This window comes from Brachyhypopomus gauderio, chromosome 1 (genome assembly GCF_052324685.1).
Source record: "Brachyhypopomus gauderio isolate BG-103 chromosome 1, BGAUD_0.2, whole genome shotgun sequence".
Taxonomy (NCBI): Eukaryota; Metazoa; Chordata; class Actinopteri; order Gymnotiformes; family Hypopomidae; genus Brachyhypopomus; species Brachyhypopomus gauderio.
The window spans coordinates 9,998,710-10,022,450 of NC_135211.1; the positions used below are offsets into that span (position 1 = coordinate 9,998,710).

At 38.8% G+C, this 23,741-nt stretch overlaps 2 protein-coding genes across 3 annotated transcripts in view; one reads left to right on the forward strand and one right to left on the reverse strand.

Annotated features, from left to right (window-relative positions):
* Positions 1–1,205: 1,205 nt before the first annotated feature.
* On the reverse strand, positions 1,206–21,651 carry sp1 (sp1 transcription factor). 2 transcript variants are annotated; one of them, XM_076989137.1, is made up of 7 exons: positions 21,536–21,587; positions 20,547–20,623; positions 15,306–15,397; positions 8,396–9,689; positions 5,550–5,688; positions 5,151–5,344; positions 1,206–3,613 (listed from the first exon to the last, which is right to left on the reverse strand). In XM_076989137.1, the coding sequence occupies exons 4-7, from the start codon at positions 9,429–9,431 to the stop codon at positions 3,300–3,302; spliced, it is 1,683 nt and encodes a 560-aa protein (XP_076845252.1). In that variant the 5' UTR covers positions 9,432–9,689; positions 15,306–15,397; positions 20,547–20,623; positions 21,536–21,587; the 3' UTR covers positions 1,206–3,299. The 2 variants fall into 2 exon arrangements, with proteins under 2 accessions (XP_076845252.1, XP_076845243.1); XM_076989128.1 differs by lacking the exon at positions 15,306–15,397 and having other exon boundaries at positions 21,536–21,651.
* A 1,732-nt stretch (positions 21,652–23,383) lies between these two features.
* Positions 23,384–23,741, forward strand: part of nckap1l (NCK associated protein 1 like) — a 31,679-nt gene continuing 31,321 nt past the window's right edge. The window contains exon 1 of the mRNA XM_076989068.1: positions 23,384–23,542. Within this exon, the coding sequence (XP_076845183.1) occupies positions 23,453–23,542 (90 nt within the window). The 5' untranslated portion in view covers positions 23,384–23,452. The remainder of the gene's footprint in view (positions 23,543–23,741) is intronic.

The window sequence follows — 23,741 nt, forward strand, 5'->3', positions numbered from 1 at the left end:
ATTAAGGCCGATAAGTATGAGGAATGTGGAATGTTTTCCCCTTACCTAGAATCAACAAAAGCTTTGACGCATTGCCGGGAACGAAGTTCTTCTCAACAGTGGACTTGGACAGTGCTTACCATCAGGTTGCCATTCACGAACAGGATAATCACGTTACATCCCTGTCTAGGCTATGGAACATAACAGGAAGAGGAGAGAAAAGGAAAACTATAAAGATTTTAATGCATGTGTAATGATGGTGAAATATCAAAGAAAAAGAAAATACAAAAAAATTCTGCCATGACTTCCAGGAAATAAGAGTGAAACAAAAAGTATTGTTTCCCTCCCCTAAGTGGGAAGCATATAAAGAAACATACACAAAGTACTGATGAGCGAAATTGGAATGAGAACAAACAGAGTCATCATCAGAGCCAATGAGAGCACCCCCCCCCCTCCCGTTGTTGTTAACCATTCCCTTTGTAATAAATCATGGGAATCATTTTTCTCCGTGTGATTCTCCACATAGACCAGCTTCAACACCATCTGTATAACATGCAAACACGTCCTCCACACAAAACAGCTTCAACATCTGTACATGCACACGCCCGCCACACATACCAGCTTCAGCATTAACTGTATGACATGCACACATGACCTCCACACCAGATTCTGTACCATTAACATGGCTCAGACTCTGGCCACTCTGAAGAACCACATGTTGCTAGGAGGAAAGGAAGAATCAATGCAATCAACATAAAAGAACCGTAAAATAAACACGTTATGAAATGTAGAACATTTGGCTTTTGTACATGTATTTTCTACATTTTACACTCCTGCAGTACTTGCAAAAATCATTTGTGTAAGCTAAAGAGGGAGTGTTCAAAATATAGATTTTTAAGTCTTCAATTTAAACTATGACATCATGAAATTTACAATCAGTAACATTAACCAAAATTATAGTTATTATCTGTCTGGTTACTGGTTTAAGGCTATTTTGATATTTGGTTTTCTAAAAACACAATAAAAGTTATGTAAAATATGAAAAATTAAATTTCAATTGAATTATGACCTACAAACAATATTTCATTATAAACTCATTTTTTGGAAAAGGAAGTTTAAAATTTGCCATTAATCAACTGTAAGGACCGAAGCCATACTGCTAAGAAGTTACAAAAAGTATGTAAGGGTTCAAAGTTTAAAATAAAAATAATTCTCTTAATAATCTATAGTTTGCAGAATGCTTTTATTTTTGACATATTTATCATCTTAATGCCAATGTCTACAAAATACATAGGTGGGACAGGCTAGGGTCACTGCAGTTTATTACAGTATTGTGGCAGAACATTGAGTGCGTTTACATTCATTTAAAAATCAGAATTTCAGAATATCTGATTGTCAGTTAATCTGATACAGACGTTTATACACGCACTTAATAATTATAAAAATTATAATATCAATAATAAAATCCTCAGGTTTATATGAGTAGTCATAATAGTTTGCAACCAGCCAATAATCTCTCAGAATGACAAACTTTAAACTTCCCATTTATAAACCCACTTTACCAACAAACAGGAATTTTGCTGTTTGTGGTTTCCAATAGTGCACAATTAAAATGTTTCATTTCCTACAGCATGTATTGCTTTTAATTCTACTACTACATTTCTACTACTAACTGGTTATGTTTGCATGCATGTGCACAGTGAAAAAACAAAGAAATAGTATCCATGCACTGAGAAAACAGGCTACTGAGCCAAAATTTACCTGTATATAGGATTTCTTAATGAGTTCTAAGAAATTTGCCTACACCGTTTGACCACTTGAATAATCAGATAACTGGCTAAACACTAGATTTGATAATGTGCATGTAAAGGCACTCATTGTTCCAGCACAGCAAACCCACAAATAGAACTCTCTGCCAAATAGAGCTAATCAAACTAAGCCTCACCTGTTGTCTCACATGAAGCAGTTTTGTCCAAAAGCATGTTGCCATAGTAACTAAGTAACCTTAAGATCACTTTTTGCGGAACTAAAATTGTCCATCCCAATGAGCAAACACTGAAATAGCCCTGAGGTTCTGTACCCTGTTTGTCCATAACAGAAAAGTGTGTGTGTATACAGTCTCAAACAGTAAAACACAATATACATGTTTTTCCAACCAGGTTTTGGCATTTATGTAGTAGCCGTAAGACAAAACCAACTGCCCCATACAGAAAAGTTAAAGTAAAGAACAAGTTCTTAAAACATCCATCTCAAAACAGGAAAAAAAAACAAACAATCAAAAAAAAAAACATATCCATACAATCCAAACATGTCTCCATCATGACCGTGACCCCATACTGTGATGCATTCAGTGTAACAATGTACATCTCACCACAAAATGATTATGAATATATAGACAGCTTTGATCTCTTCGGATTGCTTGTTGCCATCTCGAACGTCCGATCTTGGCTTCCCATAATCATTGTTCTTACTTTGTGCCATAAGGGTGGGAAAAGTCCAGTCTTTCAGCACTCACATGTGATCATTCTAAGGAACTTGGAATGTTCATAAAAAATATAAAGTACCATTTATAAAAGGCACTACAGAAATGCTGTCAAAACACTTCAGTTACAAATACGTTTTTCACTGAATATCACCTGCCGTCCTCAACACAATTAGTTTAAACTCCAATTTATTTAAACTTCAATATCTTAACATTCGCATCTGGACATTAATGGATTTTTTTTTAGGGCAAACAACTTTTAATCAAAGAAAAAAAAAGATTTTTATGAAGAAAATAATGGCACAGTGTGATGAACAGTCTAATTTTTCAACTCTGAAGTCTGTTCATGTCTGTACAGCAGGGGAAACACCGGTGTAGATAGAACTTTCTTAGACAAGACGATCTTTTAAATATAAAATTTTTTAAGATTGTGCATGAAACAACCAAGACCATCTCAATTCACATAGTTTTCATGTTTAGAAAAATATAATTTATGTACAAAAACAAAGAAAACTCATTTAAATTATTTGCTATGACAATTCTATCAAAGCATGATGGCTTACATGTGTTAGCATTAAAAAAAGAGAATAGACATACATTTAATCAATCTTCTCAGCAAGTTTGAACATACGGGGATGCTATACTCTTCCAAACTGGAGAACAATCAAGTGGATGCTGCCTGACCTAATGTAAAGCACCATGCAAAGTAGAACAGTAGGAGACAAACTGCACCCCACTCCCACTCTTAACAGAATGGCCACTTAAACTAAAACCCTGATGCAATAGACAACAGGCAGTATGTCTATGCCAAGTTTAACTTCTCCTTATAGCACCTTCCTTAAAAGCCATTAGTATTTAGGCTTATGGGGTGAAGATCTCCTATTTGCATTACATTAATACCACTGCTTGCTAAGCGTGCAATGCCTTCTGGTGATAATGTCTCCATGGTTATGAGAGTTTGCTGATCTGTCCTTGCCCCGCTAACAGAAGTGTGTTCAGGGTCGACCACAGTGGTAATGCTGCCATCGTTGGGGACGGAGGTCACAGCACCGGCAGGGCCTTTCTTTTTGGTGTGTGTCTTGATGTGCTTTGAGAGATGGTCACTGCGCATGAAGCGTTTGGGACACTCGGGGCATGAGAACTTCTTTTCACCTGAAAATAATTACCAATAAATTGCTTATACTGGAGAAAGAGAAATCAAGCTAGTGTATTCTTTTTTAGTTTTCAATACAAAGAATGTGTCTCAGTTAAGGGCGTTTTTCACACTAGGTTTTTTCCAGACCCAGGACCACTTGCTCAATCAGTCTGGTCTACCTGAAGATGGCAGCCTGGAGTTCACTTCCTGCGTCCAGCACCACATATGGGGTTGCATGATTGTTTCTCTATTGCATCGCTTCCCTTTTCAAAATTCATGACGGCGAGGAAATTATTGCAGTGTATTTCGTTATTTCATGTCAGCTACCCATATGATAACGTGGAACTATCACTATTATGTATCAGTACATGATTACAAATCAATCGTTCTTTTATTGGAGTGGAGCAAAGTGACAGTAATAAGCTCACCTTCATGATGGGAGTGAGTCTACCAAGCGTACCAAATGCATCTTGTGATGTCCTACATGGCTAAAAACCCAAAAGAAGTTCCTTTGCACTTTTAGGTTACATGGTAAAATGCCATATATTCAGTAAAGAATAAATCACAATAAAAAGCACAGTTCTTCTCCAATTCGAGTGTTTGTATCCAAAGACAATAATATAAAGCCGTAAAGAGAAGAACCTAGTGCCTAACATCTAACAAACCTTCGTCCCACAAAAGTGACATGAAACTGAACACTCAAACCTCAGTTCGGATGAAATTCTTCTGTGTAAAAGCAAAACAGCAAAAAGCCCGTCCCTAAAAGGAGCTCAGAATTGGTCCTGGGTGTGGATTCATATATTTGTAAAGTGTGAAAATGCCCTAGACATCTACATAGCAAACAATCCCATAACAAATATAACAAAATGGGCAGCATATGCTATAATTGTGTTGTATTCATATGGTACGAGGGCAGTCATGGTCTGGTGGTTAGGGAATTGGTCTTGTGACCAGAGGGTCGTGGGTTCGATTCCCAGACCTGAGGCCATGACTGAGGTACCCCTGAGCAAGGCCCTTAACCCTCAATTGCTCAAATGTAAGTTGCTCTGGATAAGGGCACATAAATGTAAATGTACAATTTGGTTCCAAATATTACAATACAAATGGTACAATAGTTAAGAAATGCTTAGTACCGACACTCAGTACTGTGCACAAGCTTTGTGGAGGCTTGGAGAATGACAACTGCATTGATGTAGGAATTTAGCCTTGCATGATTAAAACCATGGCACAACCATTTGTATTTTTAAATAATAAAAACATGCATAGCTTCCTTCTTAATAAAATGCACTCTTTGCCTTTAAGAACATTATAAGTATCCAAGGGGAGCTCCATCCTGCTGTGTTTTGAGAGAGATTAGGGTTGACAATGTGAGCTCTAAAGCCAAGTATACTCAACAATATTAATTACTAAAATATACATTGCTCTTTCAAGATATCAATTGCATCTAATATAGTTTTCATAGTGCACTTCTAACTTTTTTGTTCAATGGCAATTATTGGGTTAAAATTAGAAGAATCTCCACACAGGAGTACTTTACACATGCATTAAAATCACCTGTGTGTGTTCTCTTGTGCCTTTGCAGTTCATCAGAGCGAGTGAAGCGTTTTCCACAGTATGACCAGGTGCAGACAAAGGGTCTCTCTCCTGTGTGCCAACGCAGATGTGCTCTCAGATGCGAGGTCTTTCCATAAACCTTCCCACAACCAGAGATGTGGCAGATGTGCTGCTTCTTTTTATTTGGGTCACTGCTACAAATCACAAACACAGCATTTTAGATTGGATTTTAATCCAATTCAGGCACATTCTCCAACAAATTCATTTCAAACCTACATGTTGAACTACTTTAAAAAACACTTTAAACCAAGGGCTGTCAAATTAACACATTCATTTAAATTAAAATCACAGCATATAGAAAAATCTGCAGGTCTTAAAGCAGGCGTGCTTTAACCATACCGCCCTTCTCCATCTTTGCAGTAGGGGCAGGTACAGGCTTCTCTGCGTGTGCGTCGGCTCGGGGGTGTTGGACTGGTTTCCAAACTTTGATCCAAAACTGAGTCCTCCAGGGACTCATCCCCCATACCACCTTGCTCACCTAAAACAAATAATCACCAAAAAATGATAAATGGTTTAAATAAACCATGCCCCAGTCCTGTAAAAGTTTTGTGTCAGCATCATAATATTACTATACACTTAAAACACAATAAATAATGCTGAGAAACCTGTCTGGAGAAAATGTAAGTAAATTATTATGCAGTTGTGGTCATTTCTCGATATGGCACATGCATTCATAGTGCTATTTATCTGAAATCTGAGCAAAAAAGTTCCCAAAAAAAAAGGTACGAGGTAACTGATACGGTCATGTGTCACCTGTGAGCTGGAATGAGTGCCATGGTATACAAACGAACCAATAGCCAGATCGATTTCAGCTGTGTGTGCGCCAAATACGTATGTTGAGTGAGGGGGGGAAAGTCAGCTTTCTCTCCATTGCTTTCTCTCTCAATGCAAAGAAGCCATTAGACCTTAGCCTCCGCCACGGTTTGGTTATAAAAGAGACAAAAGCTGAGCATGGTTCAAGTTTTATTTAAAGCAGTTCTGTCCTTCACCCTGCATTGCCACAGTCTAGCACTTTCATGCACATTCCATATAGCTACATAAACCTGCCTTAATTCACATTATACCTGCTCTGTGCACAACAGTGTTGCACTTCCCACTACACATGCAATAAACACTATGGGATACCATGACAACAAAGGCAAGAGAAACACCAGCTAAATGGAACCTTGCATATCAGTGTGTACCTCACTACACCCGCACAGAACGTGAGGTCAGTCTGCAATTTTCACATGTGTACACAAGAACAAAAATTAATCCTTTGTTGTGTATTAATCTCTTTGTAGCTCCTAGTTATGGCATTGGTTCTATCCAAATGAGACACCTGCTTGCAATTATGTGTAATGCACTTTTTATTTTGTACGCTATTAGATGGCTAAAATGCTGGTTTGAACAAACATTACTTCATTTACTCATTCATATTAAACAAATTCCTTAATATAACTACCATATTTTCCAGACTATAAACCGCTACTTTTTTCCCCACGATTTGAACCATGCAGCTTATGCTGAGGTGCGGCTTTTCTGTAGATTTTTTTCACCCGTCAGGGGGCAGAGCAGAAAGTGAATCAGGTGGAAGGTCAAAGTTGTAAATCAAAGAAGAAAGTGCTCAATTTTATTTAGCACATGCAAACAGCAGGCACGATGGAGAGATTTTTTCAAACCAACATGTGTTCCGAGTCCCCTCATTTGCACAAGCATAAAGACGCTACAGATGATATTTGGGAATTAGTGATTATAACTTAGGACAAAAGTAGTGCTCAATTAACTAACTAGATATTTAAACATAATACTGCCGTAATACTGCAAAGTCGTGGTCAGAGGTGAACTTCGGTATAGCAATTGTGTAGCAATAGCAATTTTATTTCAAATAATTAACACTCTTGAGCCATAGATAATATAGATAATGCCGTCTGCTGATGGATAATTAAAGTCTAGCTATTATTTATGCATAGAAACGTAAATCGACAATATAATCTGTAGCGTCTTTATGTGCAGATAAACAAGGGGAAACGGAATTCGGCACAACACCATTCAGAAACTGATCAGTTCAGTTAAATGTAGGAATGAATGAATGAATGTTCGATTTATATGTGTACAGTGAGTCCCCGCTTAACGATGTGGTTAGAGACTGAAAAGTCCCTCGTAAAGGAGTTTTCGTCATTAAGCGTGACCCTAGATTTAGATACTATTTGATTGTAAATACAATATAGAAAAAACAAATGCGCTCGTGCGTGCGTACAGCGTGAGAAAGATCGCGTTTCCGAGATGGGCTGCGGTGGAGGCTGCGCTGCCTCAGCTTATCATACACAACACTCCACAGTGCTGCCACTGCTCCTCCACACACTACGCGGGGGGGAATAAATAAATAAATTTTTAAAAAGTCGGTCGTAACTCCGGTCTGTCCTCAACCAGACCCGTCGTTAAGCAGGGACTCACTGTATTCAGTTCAGTAGATATATGCGGCTTATAGCCTGGTGCGGCTTAAACAACATTTTCCATTTTTTTTTATAAACTTAGTAGGTGCAGCTTATATTGAGGTGCACTCTATAGTCCAGAAAATATGGTAGTAACTGTGCAATGGTTAGATTTAACTGGAAGAATGCAGTATTTCGCCTTGTGAATGAACAAATAGTTTAAAAGAGCTTCCTTCATTTTTAAACATTGGGTTCCATAAGCTTAATTAACAACTACTTAATGGATGAATGACCCACTAACTATACAAGAGAAAATGCATGAAAGAAAATGTTCAATTATGTTGGTTCATCACTCAGAGCTGGATTCATCTTAGTCATAAAAATGTAGTATTTGTAGCTGATTGACTGGGCATGCAAACAGATTGGCTGTGGCTGTTTACCAATATGACACATGTAACTAATAAAATGGTTGACCAATATGACATATGTAACTAATAAAATGGTTGATGAGTAGGTGAGTCTTTTTCTAAAGTGGCTGGTGAGTGCAAGTGACAGTGATAATCCCACTAAACTGCATAAAGCAGGAAACCACCCCCTGTGACAATGGCTTAATATGGAAGCTAATTCGATTTCCTTTGCGATTTAAAATGACAACCTCTTGTTTGTCCTCAGTTATACAGAATTCCAGTTCACAGAATATAAATGCATCGGCTCACCATTAAAGAAATTCTAAAACACGCAACATTTTCTCTCCATATGGATCAGACTAACCTGTAGAGTTGGCGATGGTGATAGGAACTCCCTGGAGCTGGTGCATCTGCAGCCCAGCAGTGCCCAGGTTGATGGTCTGAAGGCCCGGCAGCTGTACTGTGGCACCTGATCCAGTTTGAGTCAGTGGAGGAACTGAATGAACTGGTGCCAGAGTAATTTGAGCACCAGATGTGCTCTGCAGCTGTACAGTCTGCCAGCTGACTTGACCATTAGGGCCTACAGTGCGCAGGAGAATGGGGCTGTTGGGGATAGTCTGAATCTGCAAATTCTGCGAGCCATCCTGAGAAAGGGCGTGTGTTGCATACACCTGACCACTGGAAGCAATCATGCTCTGTGGAATGCCTTGCAGTGTAGGTGTTCCCTGAAGGAGCTGCTGAGGCTGAATAAGAATTTGCTGCTGACCGTTTCTGCCGTCAGACTGGACTGAAGCTCCTCCAGATGAGGTCTGCAGAGTGGCTCCTGTCACACTGTTGCTCTGGGTGGATATCCCACCACTATACGAGGCTGCAGACAGAGTTGTGGAAGTGGTGGAGTTACTGTGGCATTCAGATGGGGATGATAAAGCTGGTGTCTGTTGGGATTGGACTGACTGCTGATTGACATCTGTAGATGCGCCAGATATGTCCTCAGATTTAACTCCATTAGTCCCGGTATTCAGTGGGAGAAGGGTGACATTTCCATTTAGTGATATAGGCATGTTGGCAAAGAACTGTGTCTGATTAGGCAGCACAGTGTTTCCTAAAGCCAAGTTATGAAGTGGAATGGCCTGCTGAATGAGGCCGGGAACAGTCAGGATGTTGTTCGCTCCAGAACCTCGGTTGGATGTAGCTGCAATTAACTGTTGGCTACCACTGGGTGAGGACATGAGCTGAATCTGGCCTGCTCCTGCAGAAGAAGAATCTTGGGATGACTGAGCAAACTGGAGCTGCTGTCCATCCACCGTCTGAAACTGAGGAATGACTTGATATTGGATATTGGGCATCACACCAGACAGCGCGGTAAGAACTTGCTGGCCCTGCAGGTTTGGGGATCCCATGCTCTGCCGCTGCGTCTCTGTGCCAAGTTGGTTTTTGTCTTGTGTTGCAGGGCCTGCTCTACCAGAGCTGCTACCTGCCTGGGCATCAACAGGAATAATCTGCCAGCCACCGGTAGTGTGAGAGAGTTGAGGCTGGTTTATTTCAATACGATGGTGTTGATTCACGGTCTGTTGCTGCGGCTGCTCTGTTGGGTCGGTCTCATCTATCCGACTGCAGGTGGCTGCCAGCAGGGCTAAAGGTGACTGCTGCGGAGTGTCCTATAGGGGAAAATAACCTCTGAAACATCACATCAAAATCACCATGTACAAGGAAAGTAGAATGAGAGCTGTTAAGATTCTCTCTCCTGTGCCCATTTTTATATTATACCACAAACATTATATTGTATATAATACATTATACCTTTGCACATACGACTGCATATTTCGGCAAATAAATATTAAATAGCCATTACCATTTGTTGAAATAGTTATTGTTGAAAATGATAATTTATTACACTCCAACAATTCCAAAGGTAAAAACAAGAGTGTTTAGATATGGGATGGGTGCCATTTAACTATTGTACTATATTCCTGTATATTAGAAAATCAGTATTACAAATGCTTTTCATTATATATTTATAAATTGTCTAGGCTTACATTGGGACTGGGAAACTAGCCCCATTTATTAATTTCTTACAAAACCTGCATTGTATATTTAAAATAAGTTACTTGCATCATTGCAGGTACAGTTTTCCTAAAACTACAGAGGTCAATATCAAATGACACCAAACTATCTGTATAATGTGAACATAACAGACATTTTAATCATAATTAAAATTTGTTATATTAAAGTAATATACCCATCAACCAAATATAACCAAGTGGATCAAATACCATAGGAAACTGGGGGTTTTCTGAAGGTTTAGCTTCTTTTCCCCGCCCCTAAATGAACCGACCACTAATGTGCAGTACAAAGATGCTCAATGAAAACTAAGTGCTTGTGTAGACCGTATCCCTCCACCGAACAAGACATGAAGTTGCATCAACATTGCACAAATCATTTCTGCATTTATGACAAATCGACACGATAGTCCCCATAGTTACTACTGCCCATGTCTACATTGTAGGAAGGCTGTTGTATTCACCTCAGTGCTATGGGCATTTCCCACATCTATTCTACACTCAAAATACCCTTAAATGTTCTTGTAGCAGAAAGCCATTCTTTTCCTTTTTTAAATATTACCCCCTTTTCTCACAACGTTATCCTATCAAATGGTAAGAAGTACTTTTGCCGAAGCTACAAATTTGAAAAAACTTAATTTAAGGCCATTATCCAAACACTTGAATGCCAGTATGAGCTACCTGAAAGCGTCTGACAATACACGCTGCTGTCAAACTGCAAATAATAGCTATTCACTGACAACAGATATGTAGCCATCAATGAACATGACACCATCCAGGTCAACCGACCATCCACTCACCACCAGACTGGAAATCACAAAAGGCCTAGAAACGTTTTTCCTAGAAAGTCACAGAGATGGCAACACTGCTGGCACGCTGGGCGATGCACTCTGGGAATGGCAACTGGTTGAGAATAAACTCTTGGCTCTTACTACCGATAACGGCGCCAACACTGTAGCGGCCATCAAGCTTCTGCAATGGCCAGGGCTAAACAGTTTCAGTCAGTCAATGTGGCAGTTTTGAGTGGACAGTAAGGTCAAAGACAAAAATCACATCATGCTCGTCATGCCATCACTGGGCTTTTCCCGCAGCCAGCATGTGAAAAACCCATTTGACTTTTAGGATTTCTTTAACAGTCTGTTTGCAGAAAGGATCCATTTTTCTACAAGCCTATATTTTGTAGGAGCCTACAGAGTCTGTAATGGTTGCTATACTGTATTTTTGTATTGTTTAATATTTATTGTATAATATTGTTTATATTATAAGTGTTTCTAATTACAATAAAGCTCGTTTATAGGATGAGTTACAATTGGCAGGTGATCAGATTTGGGGCGAAAGAACGAGAGAAGGGAGATGTGCCGCCCAAAAAGAAAACAAATGCCCCATGGTAAATGTCAGCAGTCACATGACCTTTGATGTCCACGGAGGAGCAAGCAGCATCGGAGATTTCTGCTTACTGTCGCAAGCTTGTAATCCAAGGAGACAAAGACGCTCTGATCTGGAGGAACACGAATTAAACCCGCTTCTCAGATGACGTCCAAGGTATCCTTGAAATTACCTGTGCGTTTGAGCCACGAGCTCACTATCAGAACCATTGTTCAACACAGCAGGCAGTACCATTATTCCTGTGCTTGCTCACCACCAGAGCAGCAATTCAACAGTTATCCCTGTTACTTGCTCAAGCTGCAATGTGAGCCTTAAGCAGGCACAAGCTAAGCACTGAAACTACTAAAATATTTGAATTTGGGCACTTTAAATTCTGCAATATGCAGATATTCACATCAGAATTTAAAGGCAAGTGTGCATTCGAGATGGAGAATGAGGTGGGGGAAAAACTTTTTTTTTTAATGGCCTCGGCTGTGGCATCACCAATACATTCAAATTAAAGGGGCAGAATGCAGCTTCCTCAGTCAACATTGTTAGTTCCCAAAGCATGCAGTTAGAGATGGGAAAGAAAAAGTGGTCAGCAACATTTTCTGGATAGTATGGTCATCTCCCACAAGTCAATACAAACGGGACAACAGAATGCATGCTTTGGGAACTAACCACAGCATCTCTCCTCTGAGCCATTTGGGTTACAAAATGGTAAGGAGCTAGTGCTAGATGCAGTCACCTGCAGGATGGAAAGCAATACAAGGTGTAGTTGATTTGGGAAAGCAGACATTGCTGCAAATGGTGCTTTAATGGTGTATTCACCCCAGGGGGGGAACCGTCAGGGCCCTCTACACCCTCTCAGAGGGCCTAAGATATTCTTAAAACAAATAATATATATATATAATTTATCCAATTTTATTTTTATTTGACAATCGACATCTAAACAATTACAAAAATATAAACAAATTATTCACCCATGTCTATTCAATTTGTGTTGGAAGGTGAGGGGTTAAGTGGAAGCCTGTGTCTCCCCCCCATCAGGACTGTGATGCCCGCTGTTCGTTTACAGAGGGCCTGGCAGTTACAATTCAACGCAATAGCCGTTTCAAAAGACAGTAAAATTGACCAGTCATATCTTCCCTCTTAGTGGGCGGGTTTAACTATGATAATTTCCGCCCGCTGTGGCGACGCTAGCTGTCGTTAGCGTACCCCCGCTAGCTAGTTTAGATTCATTCCTTTGATGCCCTCGTGCGCGTTGTTTACATATTCTGCTTCCGAGGAACACGGAGCAGTGAACCTTATTTTGTTGGAACCTTATTTTGCTTAAGAAGTTATCTAGTACGTGTTATTGTTTATTGCGTTTCTAAAGCTGTACTGTCGTCTCAATTTTATTTATTTATATTTATATATATATATATATATATATATATATATATATATATATATATATATATATATATATATATATATATATATATATATATATTAATTACACACACACACACACACACACACACACACACACACACACACACACACTAAAATGTAGGCTACTCGTGTTCAACGGTTTATTCAGTTAAACATGAATTTGTAAGCCTACATACTGTACATTAAATAACATGTTTATTCAGCTAAACATGATATTTGAAATGTAAACCAACATTTAGTACATTTAACCTCACGGACGCAATTTTCAAAAGTCAGTTTTGGTCCTCTGTAGTTTTAACGGTTAAAAAGAAATATTTAAATAGCGACGAATCTAGCGCTAGGACCATGCAGAAAACGACCGCTCCGAGCTCCGTTCCGGTAACACTTTACGTTCCTAAAAATGAATTTTCCATGAAGCAAACCTGGCGACTTCGTGGCTGCATCCATGTAAAAACACGTACGATTTGTAATTCACAGGTTTAAAAACTCGTTCTCGCCCCTACTGTGCAATTTGGTTAGGAATACAGCTGAGCTAAACTATCAAGTTGAAAGTCATCATAGTTTGCTTACCCATTTTGACCCAGTTCCCAACCCAACTTTAAGAATAGATTAACGGCAATAATTTTTATATCGCCCGATAAGATTAATCTCACTGAAATCTTGAAATTAATCTAGATTAAAATGGCTCATATGCGTGCTACCCAAGTAATGACAAAGTCAGTTTTTGAGATAGGGTTTCTTAATACAGGGGGTGCATTAGATCAGGGGCTCATCTCCTGTTTCCAAAATGCATCAATGACTGCTTGAGAAAGCTGTTCTACTTGAAGAAGAAAAAAAATATGCTCAATAAAATGTAGGCTACTCGTGTTCAACGGTTTATTCAGTTAAACATGAATTTGTAAGCCTACATACTGTACATTAAAAGGGGTTGATAACATGTTTATTCAGCTAAACATGATATTTGAAATGTAAGCCAACATTTAGTACATTTAACCTCACGGACGTAATTTGGGGGGGGGGGGGGACTTTTTCAAAAGCCGGTTTTGGTCCTCTGCAGTTTTAACGGTTAAACAGAAATATTTAAATAGCGACAAATCTAGCGCTAGGACCATGCAGAAAACGACTGCTCCGAGCTCCGCTCCGTTCCTAAAAATGAATTTTCCATGAAGCAAACCTGGCGACTTCGTGGTTGCATCCATGTAAACACACACGTACGATTTGTAATTCACAGGTTTGAAAACACGTTCTCGCCCCTACTGTGCAATTTAGTTAGGAATGCAGAAGAGCTAAACTATCAAGTTGAAAGTCATCATAGTTTGCTTACCCATTTTGACCCAGTTCCAAACCCAACTTTAAGAATAGATTAACGGCGATCATTTTTATATCGCCAGATAAGATTATCAAATTAACGAACGCCGTTAACGGCCCATCACTAATATTTATTTATTTATATATAACATACACACATATATACACACACACACACACTTTTTAATTGCAGTTAATTAGGGGAAACAAATTAGGGAAAAAAAAATTTTGGGGGGGGAGCGGGCCCAGGTTTAATGGTCACGGTTCGCTACTGATTCACCCCCCATATAAGGACATAAGTATTATGTCAGTTTAATTTATGCCAAGCAATACAACTGGAATGATGGAGCTCAAAATCATTTAATTCCATCTAAAAGCAATCAGTTGTCAAAAATCTGAAAACGTACAGGTATTTCCCAGTTCCGCAAGGCTGGTCTCTCTACAACAATATAGAGGTCAAAGTGAATGGTCCATTAATCGTTGGTTTGCTTCTATGTAGGAATTGGTTACCCAAGTCTGACTAATTTTTGCACATATGCAGTTGAGAAATGGAGCTCCTGATCAAAGTAGATATCTACACCACTCAGAGGACACGTTATAGGAAAACAACATATTACTGTTCAAAAGTTGGCTGGAATTGGAAATTATTGGAAGTTAGCTACTGCTTCATAATCAACAAGCAGGAATTCTTAGCCAAACTAGGCAAAATAATTTGAGAATTGGGAAGCCTGCACCACATTCTGATCAATTACAATTTACTGCATGCTTAACATTACAAGGGTTAACTGAACCTACACACAAACAATGTGAACATGCCTGCACACAAGCTCCAACCATTCTTGTAGCAAGGTCTGCTAACACCAGTAGCATTACGCTGCATCAGAAACTGCTCTCATTGTATAGGTCACCAAAGGATAAAAGGTTCAGTCTCTATTCAAAGGTCACCAATTGCATCCCTAAACATTCCTTCCCGAAACTACTAAGCATTGAGCTGCTGGACTGAATGCGTTGCAGACCATTCAGGAGAAGATTCTCGATCAATCCACTTATAAATGGCAAGCAACAAGCATGCCCTGCGTGAACGACGTGAATCATTACACTCACCCGTACACCTGCTGGGAGAGTGAAGATCAACCCTTAGTTTTCTCCTCAAAAAGAAATGCAATCATTGCTCCTCTTGAAATGCCCAGAAAAGCCTAGGCACAGAGAACAAGACAGCATGAAACTTTGTAGTTTGTCGCTGTCTACATGACATCAAAAACTTCTGTCACCATCAAAAAACACCTCGCTTGTACCTACTCTCACTGGCCATCTCATGTCCATCTTTCAAGTACACGTTGAGGCATGAAATTACAATCTGACACTATGCATTTGTCAGCCACTGTCTACCCATTCAACAAGGGTAAGCTTCAGAACTTGGAACCACCGCTGACCATGTATTATGACAAAGATTGTCAAATTGTGCAGAACCACAAAAGCAATACAGATTCTAATTAGGCACCTAAAAATTTCACATGTAAAAGCAGTGGTGAAGTTTATACTGCCCACCTCCCCTTTAAACAGATACATGAACAAGCCAGACATACTAAGCAGTTTGATCCCACAAAGCCAGAGCACAATATTACAAAAGTCAAATAGCCTTTTTGACTTGCCTCAAGCAAAGAAACATTAAGTAGGTTTATAACAACTATAGTATATCCACCTATTCCCAAAAGTATATGGTCACAGCTGACTGTTACTCTCAGCATTGTATTTCTCCCCTTGTTAATGTAACATCTCAGCGATGTAAATCAACACACAGGCAAACTGAACACTACCAATTTTTGATGGTATTTCAGCTAAAAATGTTAACAGAATTTCCTTAAAGAAAATGTTTTAGATGCTATTCCTGCACTTCTGCCCACTCATAGACGAACATGAACTTTTAGTTCAAGTTAAGCTTCAGATGTGTGCAATCAAAGACATTTGTTGAACCGAAGTGTGCACACACCTTTGCAAGACTGGAAGGCACTGAACTTCAAAAGGTCTTTTTTTTTCTAGACACGAATCAGTTGCTCCCCACATTGCAATGACAGAAAAAACAGTCGAAGCAGGTTTTCCCATCAAACTGAATACCTGACATGCTTTAGTTCAGACAGAAAATGTACAAAATGTTTCTTAAATGTAAGCTCACTGAACATCCTTATCACCAAGATTAACCAAATGAGTTCAAGTACAACACAAGATGTTTAGGAACAACTGAGGAACCTGCAGCTCCAGCCACTAGTGTAGATGTAACCAATGTAACCAGCAAAGGAACCTAGTAATGTTTGTTTCTATATAAACATCACACCACACCCCAAAACTGGTGTCTCCTTCTAAACGTTGCTACCAACATTCATCACATTCTCAAATTTGCAACCTCTACTGCCTTCTTTTGCTACCAGCATAGAAATGAGTATTACCAGAGCACTTTCGTGACAACAGCGTTGCTTGAGACGTACCGTTTACACTGGAGAAATGTCAAGTCTAGCAAATATCAAGTGTAGCATTAGCTTTATATTGTGACTTTTCCCCAGAGCAACCTAAGACTACAAGTTATTTTAGGGGCATCTATAGTCGTGCATACTTTTGAAGCTGTGCCAAGCATATTTCCAAGACAGTAATTTAACAGAACAAATTTTGATCAAAGCAGGACATTTAAAGTATATATAGGATACACACATTACATTTTAAAAGGGGTATTTAAGTTATATATAGCACATACACCGCTGCATGTTAACATGATAAAAAAATTTAATGCACTGTAATGTAATAATGCACCTTTGTTAAAAGTGCTGAATGGACAGGTATGCGTGTACCCTCCAGTACACTGAACATCAGACCTGGGCACTGTACGGTCCGCGGGTCACATCCAGGCCTCTGACCATCTCTATCCATCCCGTGCGAGAAGTCTAAAGTAAATGTGGAACTATGATGCCCATTACAATGTGACTGGTATTCTAAATACAACTACAATGATTTTACTCTGAAAGCAGCAGTTTGGCTTTTGTTTTTAAATGTGTGTGTCCGGTCACTGCACTTGTGTACCTCCACTCAAATGCAGGTATCTATTGAAGCCAAAGGTAAAGTGTGCTTAGTGTGTGAAGAATAGGATAACAATTTGGATCGCCATTATGAGAATAAACACGCAGTGAAATGCAAGAATTAGACTGATGCAGAGTGGGCACGGGCATCTGAAGATTGGCGAAACTGCAAAGGCATTAAGGATTAAGAGCTCCACTTATTCAGAGATGCAGCGGTCAGGACCAGCTGTGTGATATGCCACAGAATTGCAACAAACAGTACACCGTTCTCTGTCGGGGAGTTTGTCAAAGAATGCTTGGTGTACTCTGCAACACCAATTTGTCCTGAGAAACAAATATGAATAAACACACACAGAGCATATGTGATTGTGTACATCACACCTGTGTATACGACATCTGCTTTAAAAAAAAAAGAAAACTGTTGTACACAAACACATGTTAATACATAATGGATGTCATGTTATTAAACATCAAATGAAGATAAATAACTAATGGTAATTTTGTATTACGTATTTATAATAGAATGCTAGTTAATAGACTAGCAATTTATTTTAAATATGCAACACATTTATATATTCTAATTGAATGTCTTCATTAACTTGAGTATTTCAACTATCATGAGCTAACCAATGTTAGGTTTAAGATGTCCCTGCAAGTTATTTCTGGTCTTTTTTCATGTTGAATACAGAGCTGGAAGTTGCACTGTTGCTATCATTTTAGCTCCAATAATTTTAACCACGATCTTGCTTTAGAAAATATTTTGAATGCTCCCACACTGATCCTATTTTGACACCATTTTCTAATAGTGGCTAACAAACAGGAAGTTAAAAGACAAAATGAGGAAGAGTCACACCCCCTATGATGGGACATGGTGATCATATGTTGGAAAACTTCGCAATCATACATGCGTCTTTCCAACTAAAATGATATACAGTGCATTTTAAAAGGATACTGTTCCCTGGCAAAATTTGGAACCAATTCCTGTTCCAACACGTTGTTTGGGCCTAGTTTCAAGTGCATTAATCAAAACAGGACGCCAAGTCATTCTTACCACCAAAAACCATTTAGGCACTGAAAGTCCACCCACATTGACAGCTATTTTTAACTAAACTGCTGTATAACAAATAATTAAACATTGTAGTGCCAATGACTTATAACTCCAGCAACTGGTGTACTGATACACATGCATCAAGACAACCATGCAACTACAAGATCAGAGCTAATGTACCCAGTCATCTTTAGCCCATGATGAAACAAAGGTTAAAGGATTGCTGATACTTTGCTGCCCATTACTGCTTATAAAATGCATCTATAAGACATAGTTGAAGTGCCCTCTGAGTAAGTATGTGGTTGGCTATTATATAAAGTGGCTGCGATTTTAAAAGTATGAGTAATCTAGATGTCGTAAAACAGTCATTAATAACACCTTACTAATTATATTCTGTTCCACCCAAAGTTCCTGCAATTCAAATTTATATCCACACATGCATGGAAATGGCACGCATCTTTGGACACACCCTCATTATTTAAAACCTCGTCTACCTATCTTATGGAATTAAAGGGACTGTAAACTCAACTTTGAATATTAAAAAATGTCAAACTATGTGACTTGATCACTACATTAGCTACATCAAAAATAAAATGCCTTACCCATAATTCAGAGTTAAATTAGGGAGTGCTTATTCAGGAGTGCATACATTTTAGACTGAAAGGTGAGCACGGATAACCCACACAACGTCAACAGCTTTCATAAAAGGAGTTCTGCCAAGATGGATCTGTAGCCCATTTCTCTACAGCTCACTCCATGTACCATGTCTTGTCTATGCTGGACTCAGAAAAGCAACAAAGAAATGGGTGTGAATCCACTGGCACAAAAAATATGTCATGACAAAATGAATACAGGGAGGGGTAATTACATAAAATAGATTATATTGCTCAAACCCTGGCTAATAATGGAATTTCTTTCTCCTGCTGCATTTCTTAGGTAATACTTAGTAATGAAATCACCTTCATCACAATATGTCCCCCAGTAATATGATGTCTATAATGTAGTTCTAAATAACATTTCAACATTTAACAGTGTATGCAATTTACAATTTATGCTACACCTTCAAAATGTTCTACACCACATACTACTTGGTTCACACAGTAGAACTGCAAATACCAAATGTGTTAATTGTTATAATCACACTTTAAATCCGATAGAAAAGCTATTAAAGCATTATTTAGTAAAAGATAGCAAAAGGCTTGCCAAAGGCAGAATTAATATGTATGCAGTTAAGGTTATCTGTGTACATGTAAGCTAGGATGTCATATGGAGCAACCATTTGCAATACAGCAAGTGAAAATAAAGGGTCAATCAATAACAGCCAAGGTTTTACAAGGATTTTCTTTTCATACCATAAGCTGAGGGATTAAACTATGACTTAACATCACTTAAATAGAATATAATAAACACTTTAATACTGCAAACATGTGTGTGGGACACATCTTACTGTAGTTCTAAACAACACTAGTCATTCATAACATGAGAATTAAGTAATCCATCCAGTTTGGTTAAGGTGACATCACATGTATTCATGTTAGCAAGTGACACCGGTGTTGGAAAGGGGAATGTGTATAGAAACAGCTGTACTGTGTGTGTAGTACAAGACTGTGTGACGGGTCCACTTTGATATTTACAAAGCTGATAGGTATTTTTGCATTTATTATTAGTTATTCTTATATTGCAAAGCTATTAACAAATATATAACATTATTCAGCCCATTGTGATGTTTTTGTTTTAAAGTAGTGTGACAATGGCAAATGCAGAGTTTAAAGTTATTTATTCTTCTATTAATAACCCATTTTTAGTTGTGGAATTGTTCAGGTATTGAAGAATAAAAATGCTATTCATGGAATGTAGATTTTTACAAGTTACTAGGGACATATTTTCTTGCAACTTGTGGTGAGCAAAGAAAAGTGGACTTGAAAGACATGTCCAAGCTTCACATCTACCAAAGACACAATTACCACCTGTTGTACCGCCATTTGACTAGTTCAAAGGACCAAGGCCTTGGTGTAGTCTACAATCACCTAGAGATCAGGGCTGTACAGGAACCGACTGGCATAGTTAGCCTCCACCACAGTGAACTAACTACATGTGCGCAGTGAGCCTAATAAACTACCACATAACGCATCTATATAAGCTCTCCACATTAGCAAAGTTCAGCAAATTACTATTTTATAGATTAAACCAAATATAAATTTCCTCACGACCGTGGAAAGGCAGCTTACTTACGTGGCCTTTATTGGAGTTTTGCTTTTTAAGGAAGTCTCCATCACTCTCCAAAGCGGCCATTTCATTTTGCTGCTGCTCTGTTTGAAGAGAATCAATGTCTGAAAATGAAACTTTTAGAAACTCAAAACCTGAAGTGCGCAAGTATTTACTAAGCTAGTTGCAAATATTATTGTGCATAATGTTAATCATGGAGCACGCAAAAAAAAAAGCCAATAGAAAAAAGACGAGCTGCTATCTGCCGTTTCTAATAACTCTTAGCTAGAGATAGCTAGCTAGCTACATTAAAACGTCGGTACTGAATACTTGACTCTAGCTAACTACAGAAATGGCTCTGTGAAACAAGTTTATTGGCTATAGGTTCTAGCGTCACAGCCAGCTATCTAGCTAGTGAAACTATGATCTAAAGTAGAAATGTTGGCTACAGCTAACAGATTTTGCTGCAATGGCTAAAGACACGAAGCCACTAGCTAACTTGGTATGATCTTGAAAGCTGGCCAATTTAAGTTAACATGCCAATCTTGGTGTTAAAACTGGCTGCTAAAGTCGAAACTCCTGTCCAACTACTACAGAAGTTAGCCAACATGCTAGTTAGCTAGTAACCCAACATGAAATGCAAACGATGCAATTCTGTGATTAGTCTTTCTCTACTTTTGCTGGAAAGTAGAGAAACAAAAATGTTTTTAGCTTACACTTTCAACTGTCATCAGGAAGCGTTAGAGACTCTTGAAACTGGTTTTACGAGCTAGCTAGCAGGTATGATAACGCTAGCTAACTAGACAAGTTAGCTATCCTAGCTAGCTATACAAATTACAATATCGTGCTGCTAAACGACTTTGGGACCTAGGGAGCTACCAAAAAGGATTACTAATTAACTACCAGACAACTTTTATTACACTATACAATCGACTATAAAACAGTTTGGATTTCAGCCATTATGATTTAACGAACCTAGCTGACAACTCGTTTTACAAACAAAAAAGTACACTCACCACTCATTTTAAGACGGGAGGAGTTCCTCAAGCTTCTTTTGGGCTGGCATCGAGTAACAAACAATTCGACCGAGCCTGCGAAACAGTGATGGACAGACAAAGTAAAGGAAACCAGCCAATCAAAACTCTTTATCCTCCACTCTAAACAAATTAGAGCGTTTGGTATAAGCCACGCCTACCACTGGCTGTGAACCTTAGTCACAAATGCGTACGAACAACGCAATCTCTGTGCATGTTTTACGAGCTACGTTCCATGCGTATGATCTAGTCACTGTTACTTTCGAAAGTCGGTAAAACTACGAAAAATATTCAGAATTTCTGCTCCACCGCGTCTGGCTACGGGACACTACTTAACAGAGCAGAAAGAAAACGCGTATTAAAACGTGTGAATTTTGGGCCACATGTCAGTCTAATGAGTAGGCTACTGCAGGCTATTTCAACATGATGGCCTGTGGGAGAAAGTTGCCACAAAACCAGTGCCATCTGCAAGAAGACAGCAGTTAGAGCAGACTGTGGCTAGGGCGGGCATAGACATTAGGGATACTGTTTATCTTCCTCAGAGAGCACTGGGTAGAGAACCTTAACCCCAGTGATGTTTTAGGCAGTCTATGCCACTATTCACGCAGCCATCAAAGATGGTGCTGTTCCCATACCATACAGTTATACAATTGGAATTCTCTCAACAGTAAAAGTGTAAATTTATTTGACGGAAGTACTTGAAGTTCTTCAGCAAAGAGCAATGCTCATCTGCTGGGTAGGGGACTTGTTTATATGGACAACTCATCTGCTAAGGTGTTCATGAGTCTGCATGGAGATAAACAACAGCTTGTGAGTGCTTGTTGGTAGTCATACTGCTTGGCAGTTACTGTAGCAGACTAGTGCTCTGAAAATTTTTCTTGCTGATTTGATGAGACTGCTGATGTGAAAAGACATGGCAAAACTACATGCAGCAGCACAAATGTTAAGAACTTTGATTTCTTAATACTGCAGGTATGATAGTACAGGTATTACAGATAAACTGAATTATTGCAGTGGGATATGCTTGCTTTGTAAGCTAGTTGCTCAAAAATTAAGAGATAATTCAAGCAGAAATGCATCATTTTGATAAAAGCTATGTGGGTACGACAAGTGATGTCAGTCTTGTGAATGTTGTGACAGCCTTGTGAACATTGTGACTGACCTGCCCACATAATGGTAAGGTGTTGACCAGGTAAGTCCCAAGGGCCTACTAACCCCCAAATAACTGGAGTCAGATCTTCATCACAAGTGTGAGAATTTTACAATTAGTGTTGGAACTTTTGCATCCTTTGTGCTCATATTCATTTCACACTAAGCAACACACTCATGGTGAGAGCTACTGTTCTGGCAAAATTATGTCGCATTTCTTCAAATAGTTGAAAACTCTAGATAGTCGATAACAGTTGGCGAATGGTTTGAAATGAATGTTGGGACTTTCAGAAAATGTTCTGAAACAACATGTCATTACCAGCAGGCTGCAGTAATGCTTCTTGTGTTTTATTGTCCAGCAAATAGACCGAGTGACATTTGCTGAACCTGCTGTATGTTAAAAACACAATATGGTTATGCCAAATATGGTGCATGCTGCTGAAAAGATTTTTGGGATGGGATTTTTGAAACTAAATCAATCTCTTAGCATCCCCAGAATGGTCTATTTTAATTCCATCTATTTTGAACTTGGTTATGTTCCATGGATTAACATTTTCTGTCTGAATGTGCTTATTGACTGCATGTTAAAATGAATTGTTCACTGTAGTTGCTTGAACAGCTCCTACTCTTCTGGTTGTAATTAGCCACGCCCTCTTCAGAAAGGTTTTGCTGCCATTTTCCCTCTGTGACTTCCTTTGTGACTGTCTGTTTGAACAAAGTCCTGGGGGCCACTACATTGTGGCTGCAACCATGGCTTACCAACAGAAATTGGCAGAAAAGCTCATTGTTCTTAATGACAGGGGTCAAGGGGTTCTAATCAGGATGAATCACATCAAAAAGGTGAGAATAAGGTTTTAGTAGACATTTTTGCTAGCACAAAAAAGGGAAAATGGAGGTCTGTAATTCGGACTTCTGAATATACATACTTTTTTATTTGGTATGCTTTTACATGGTGATCTTAAACTCAAAAATCCTACTGTTCTTATTTTGTAAATTCTTTTTAACCAGCCACTAAGGTTTTTTGGCTTTATCATATTAA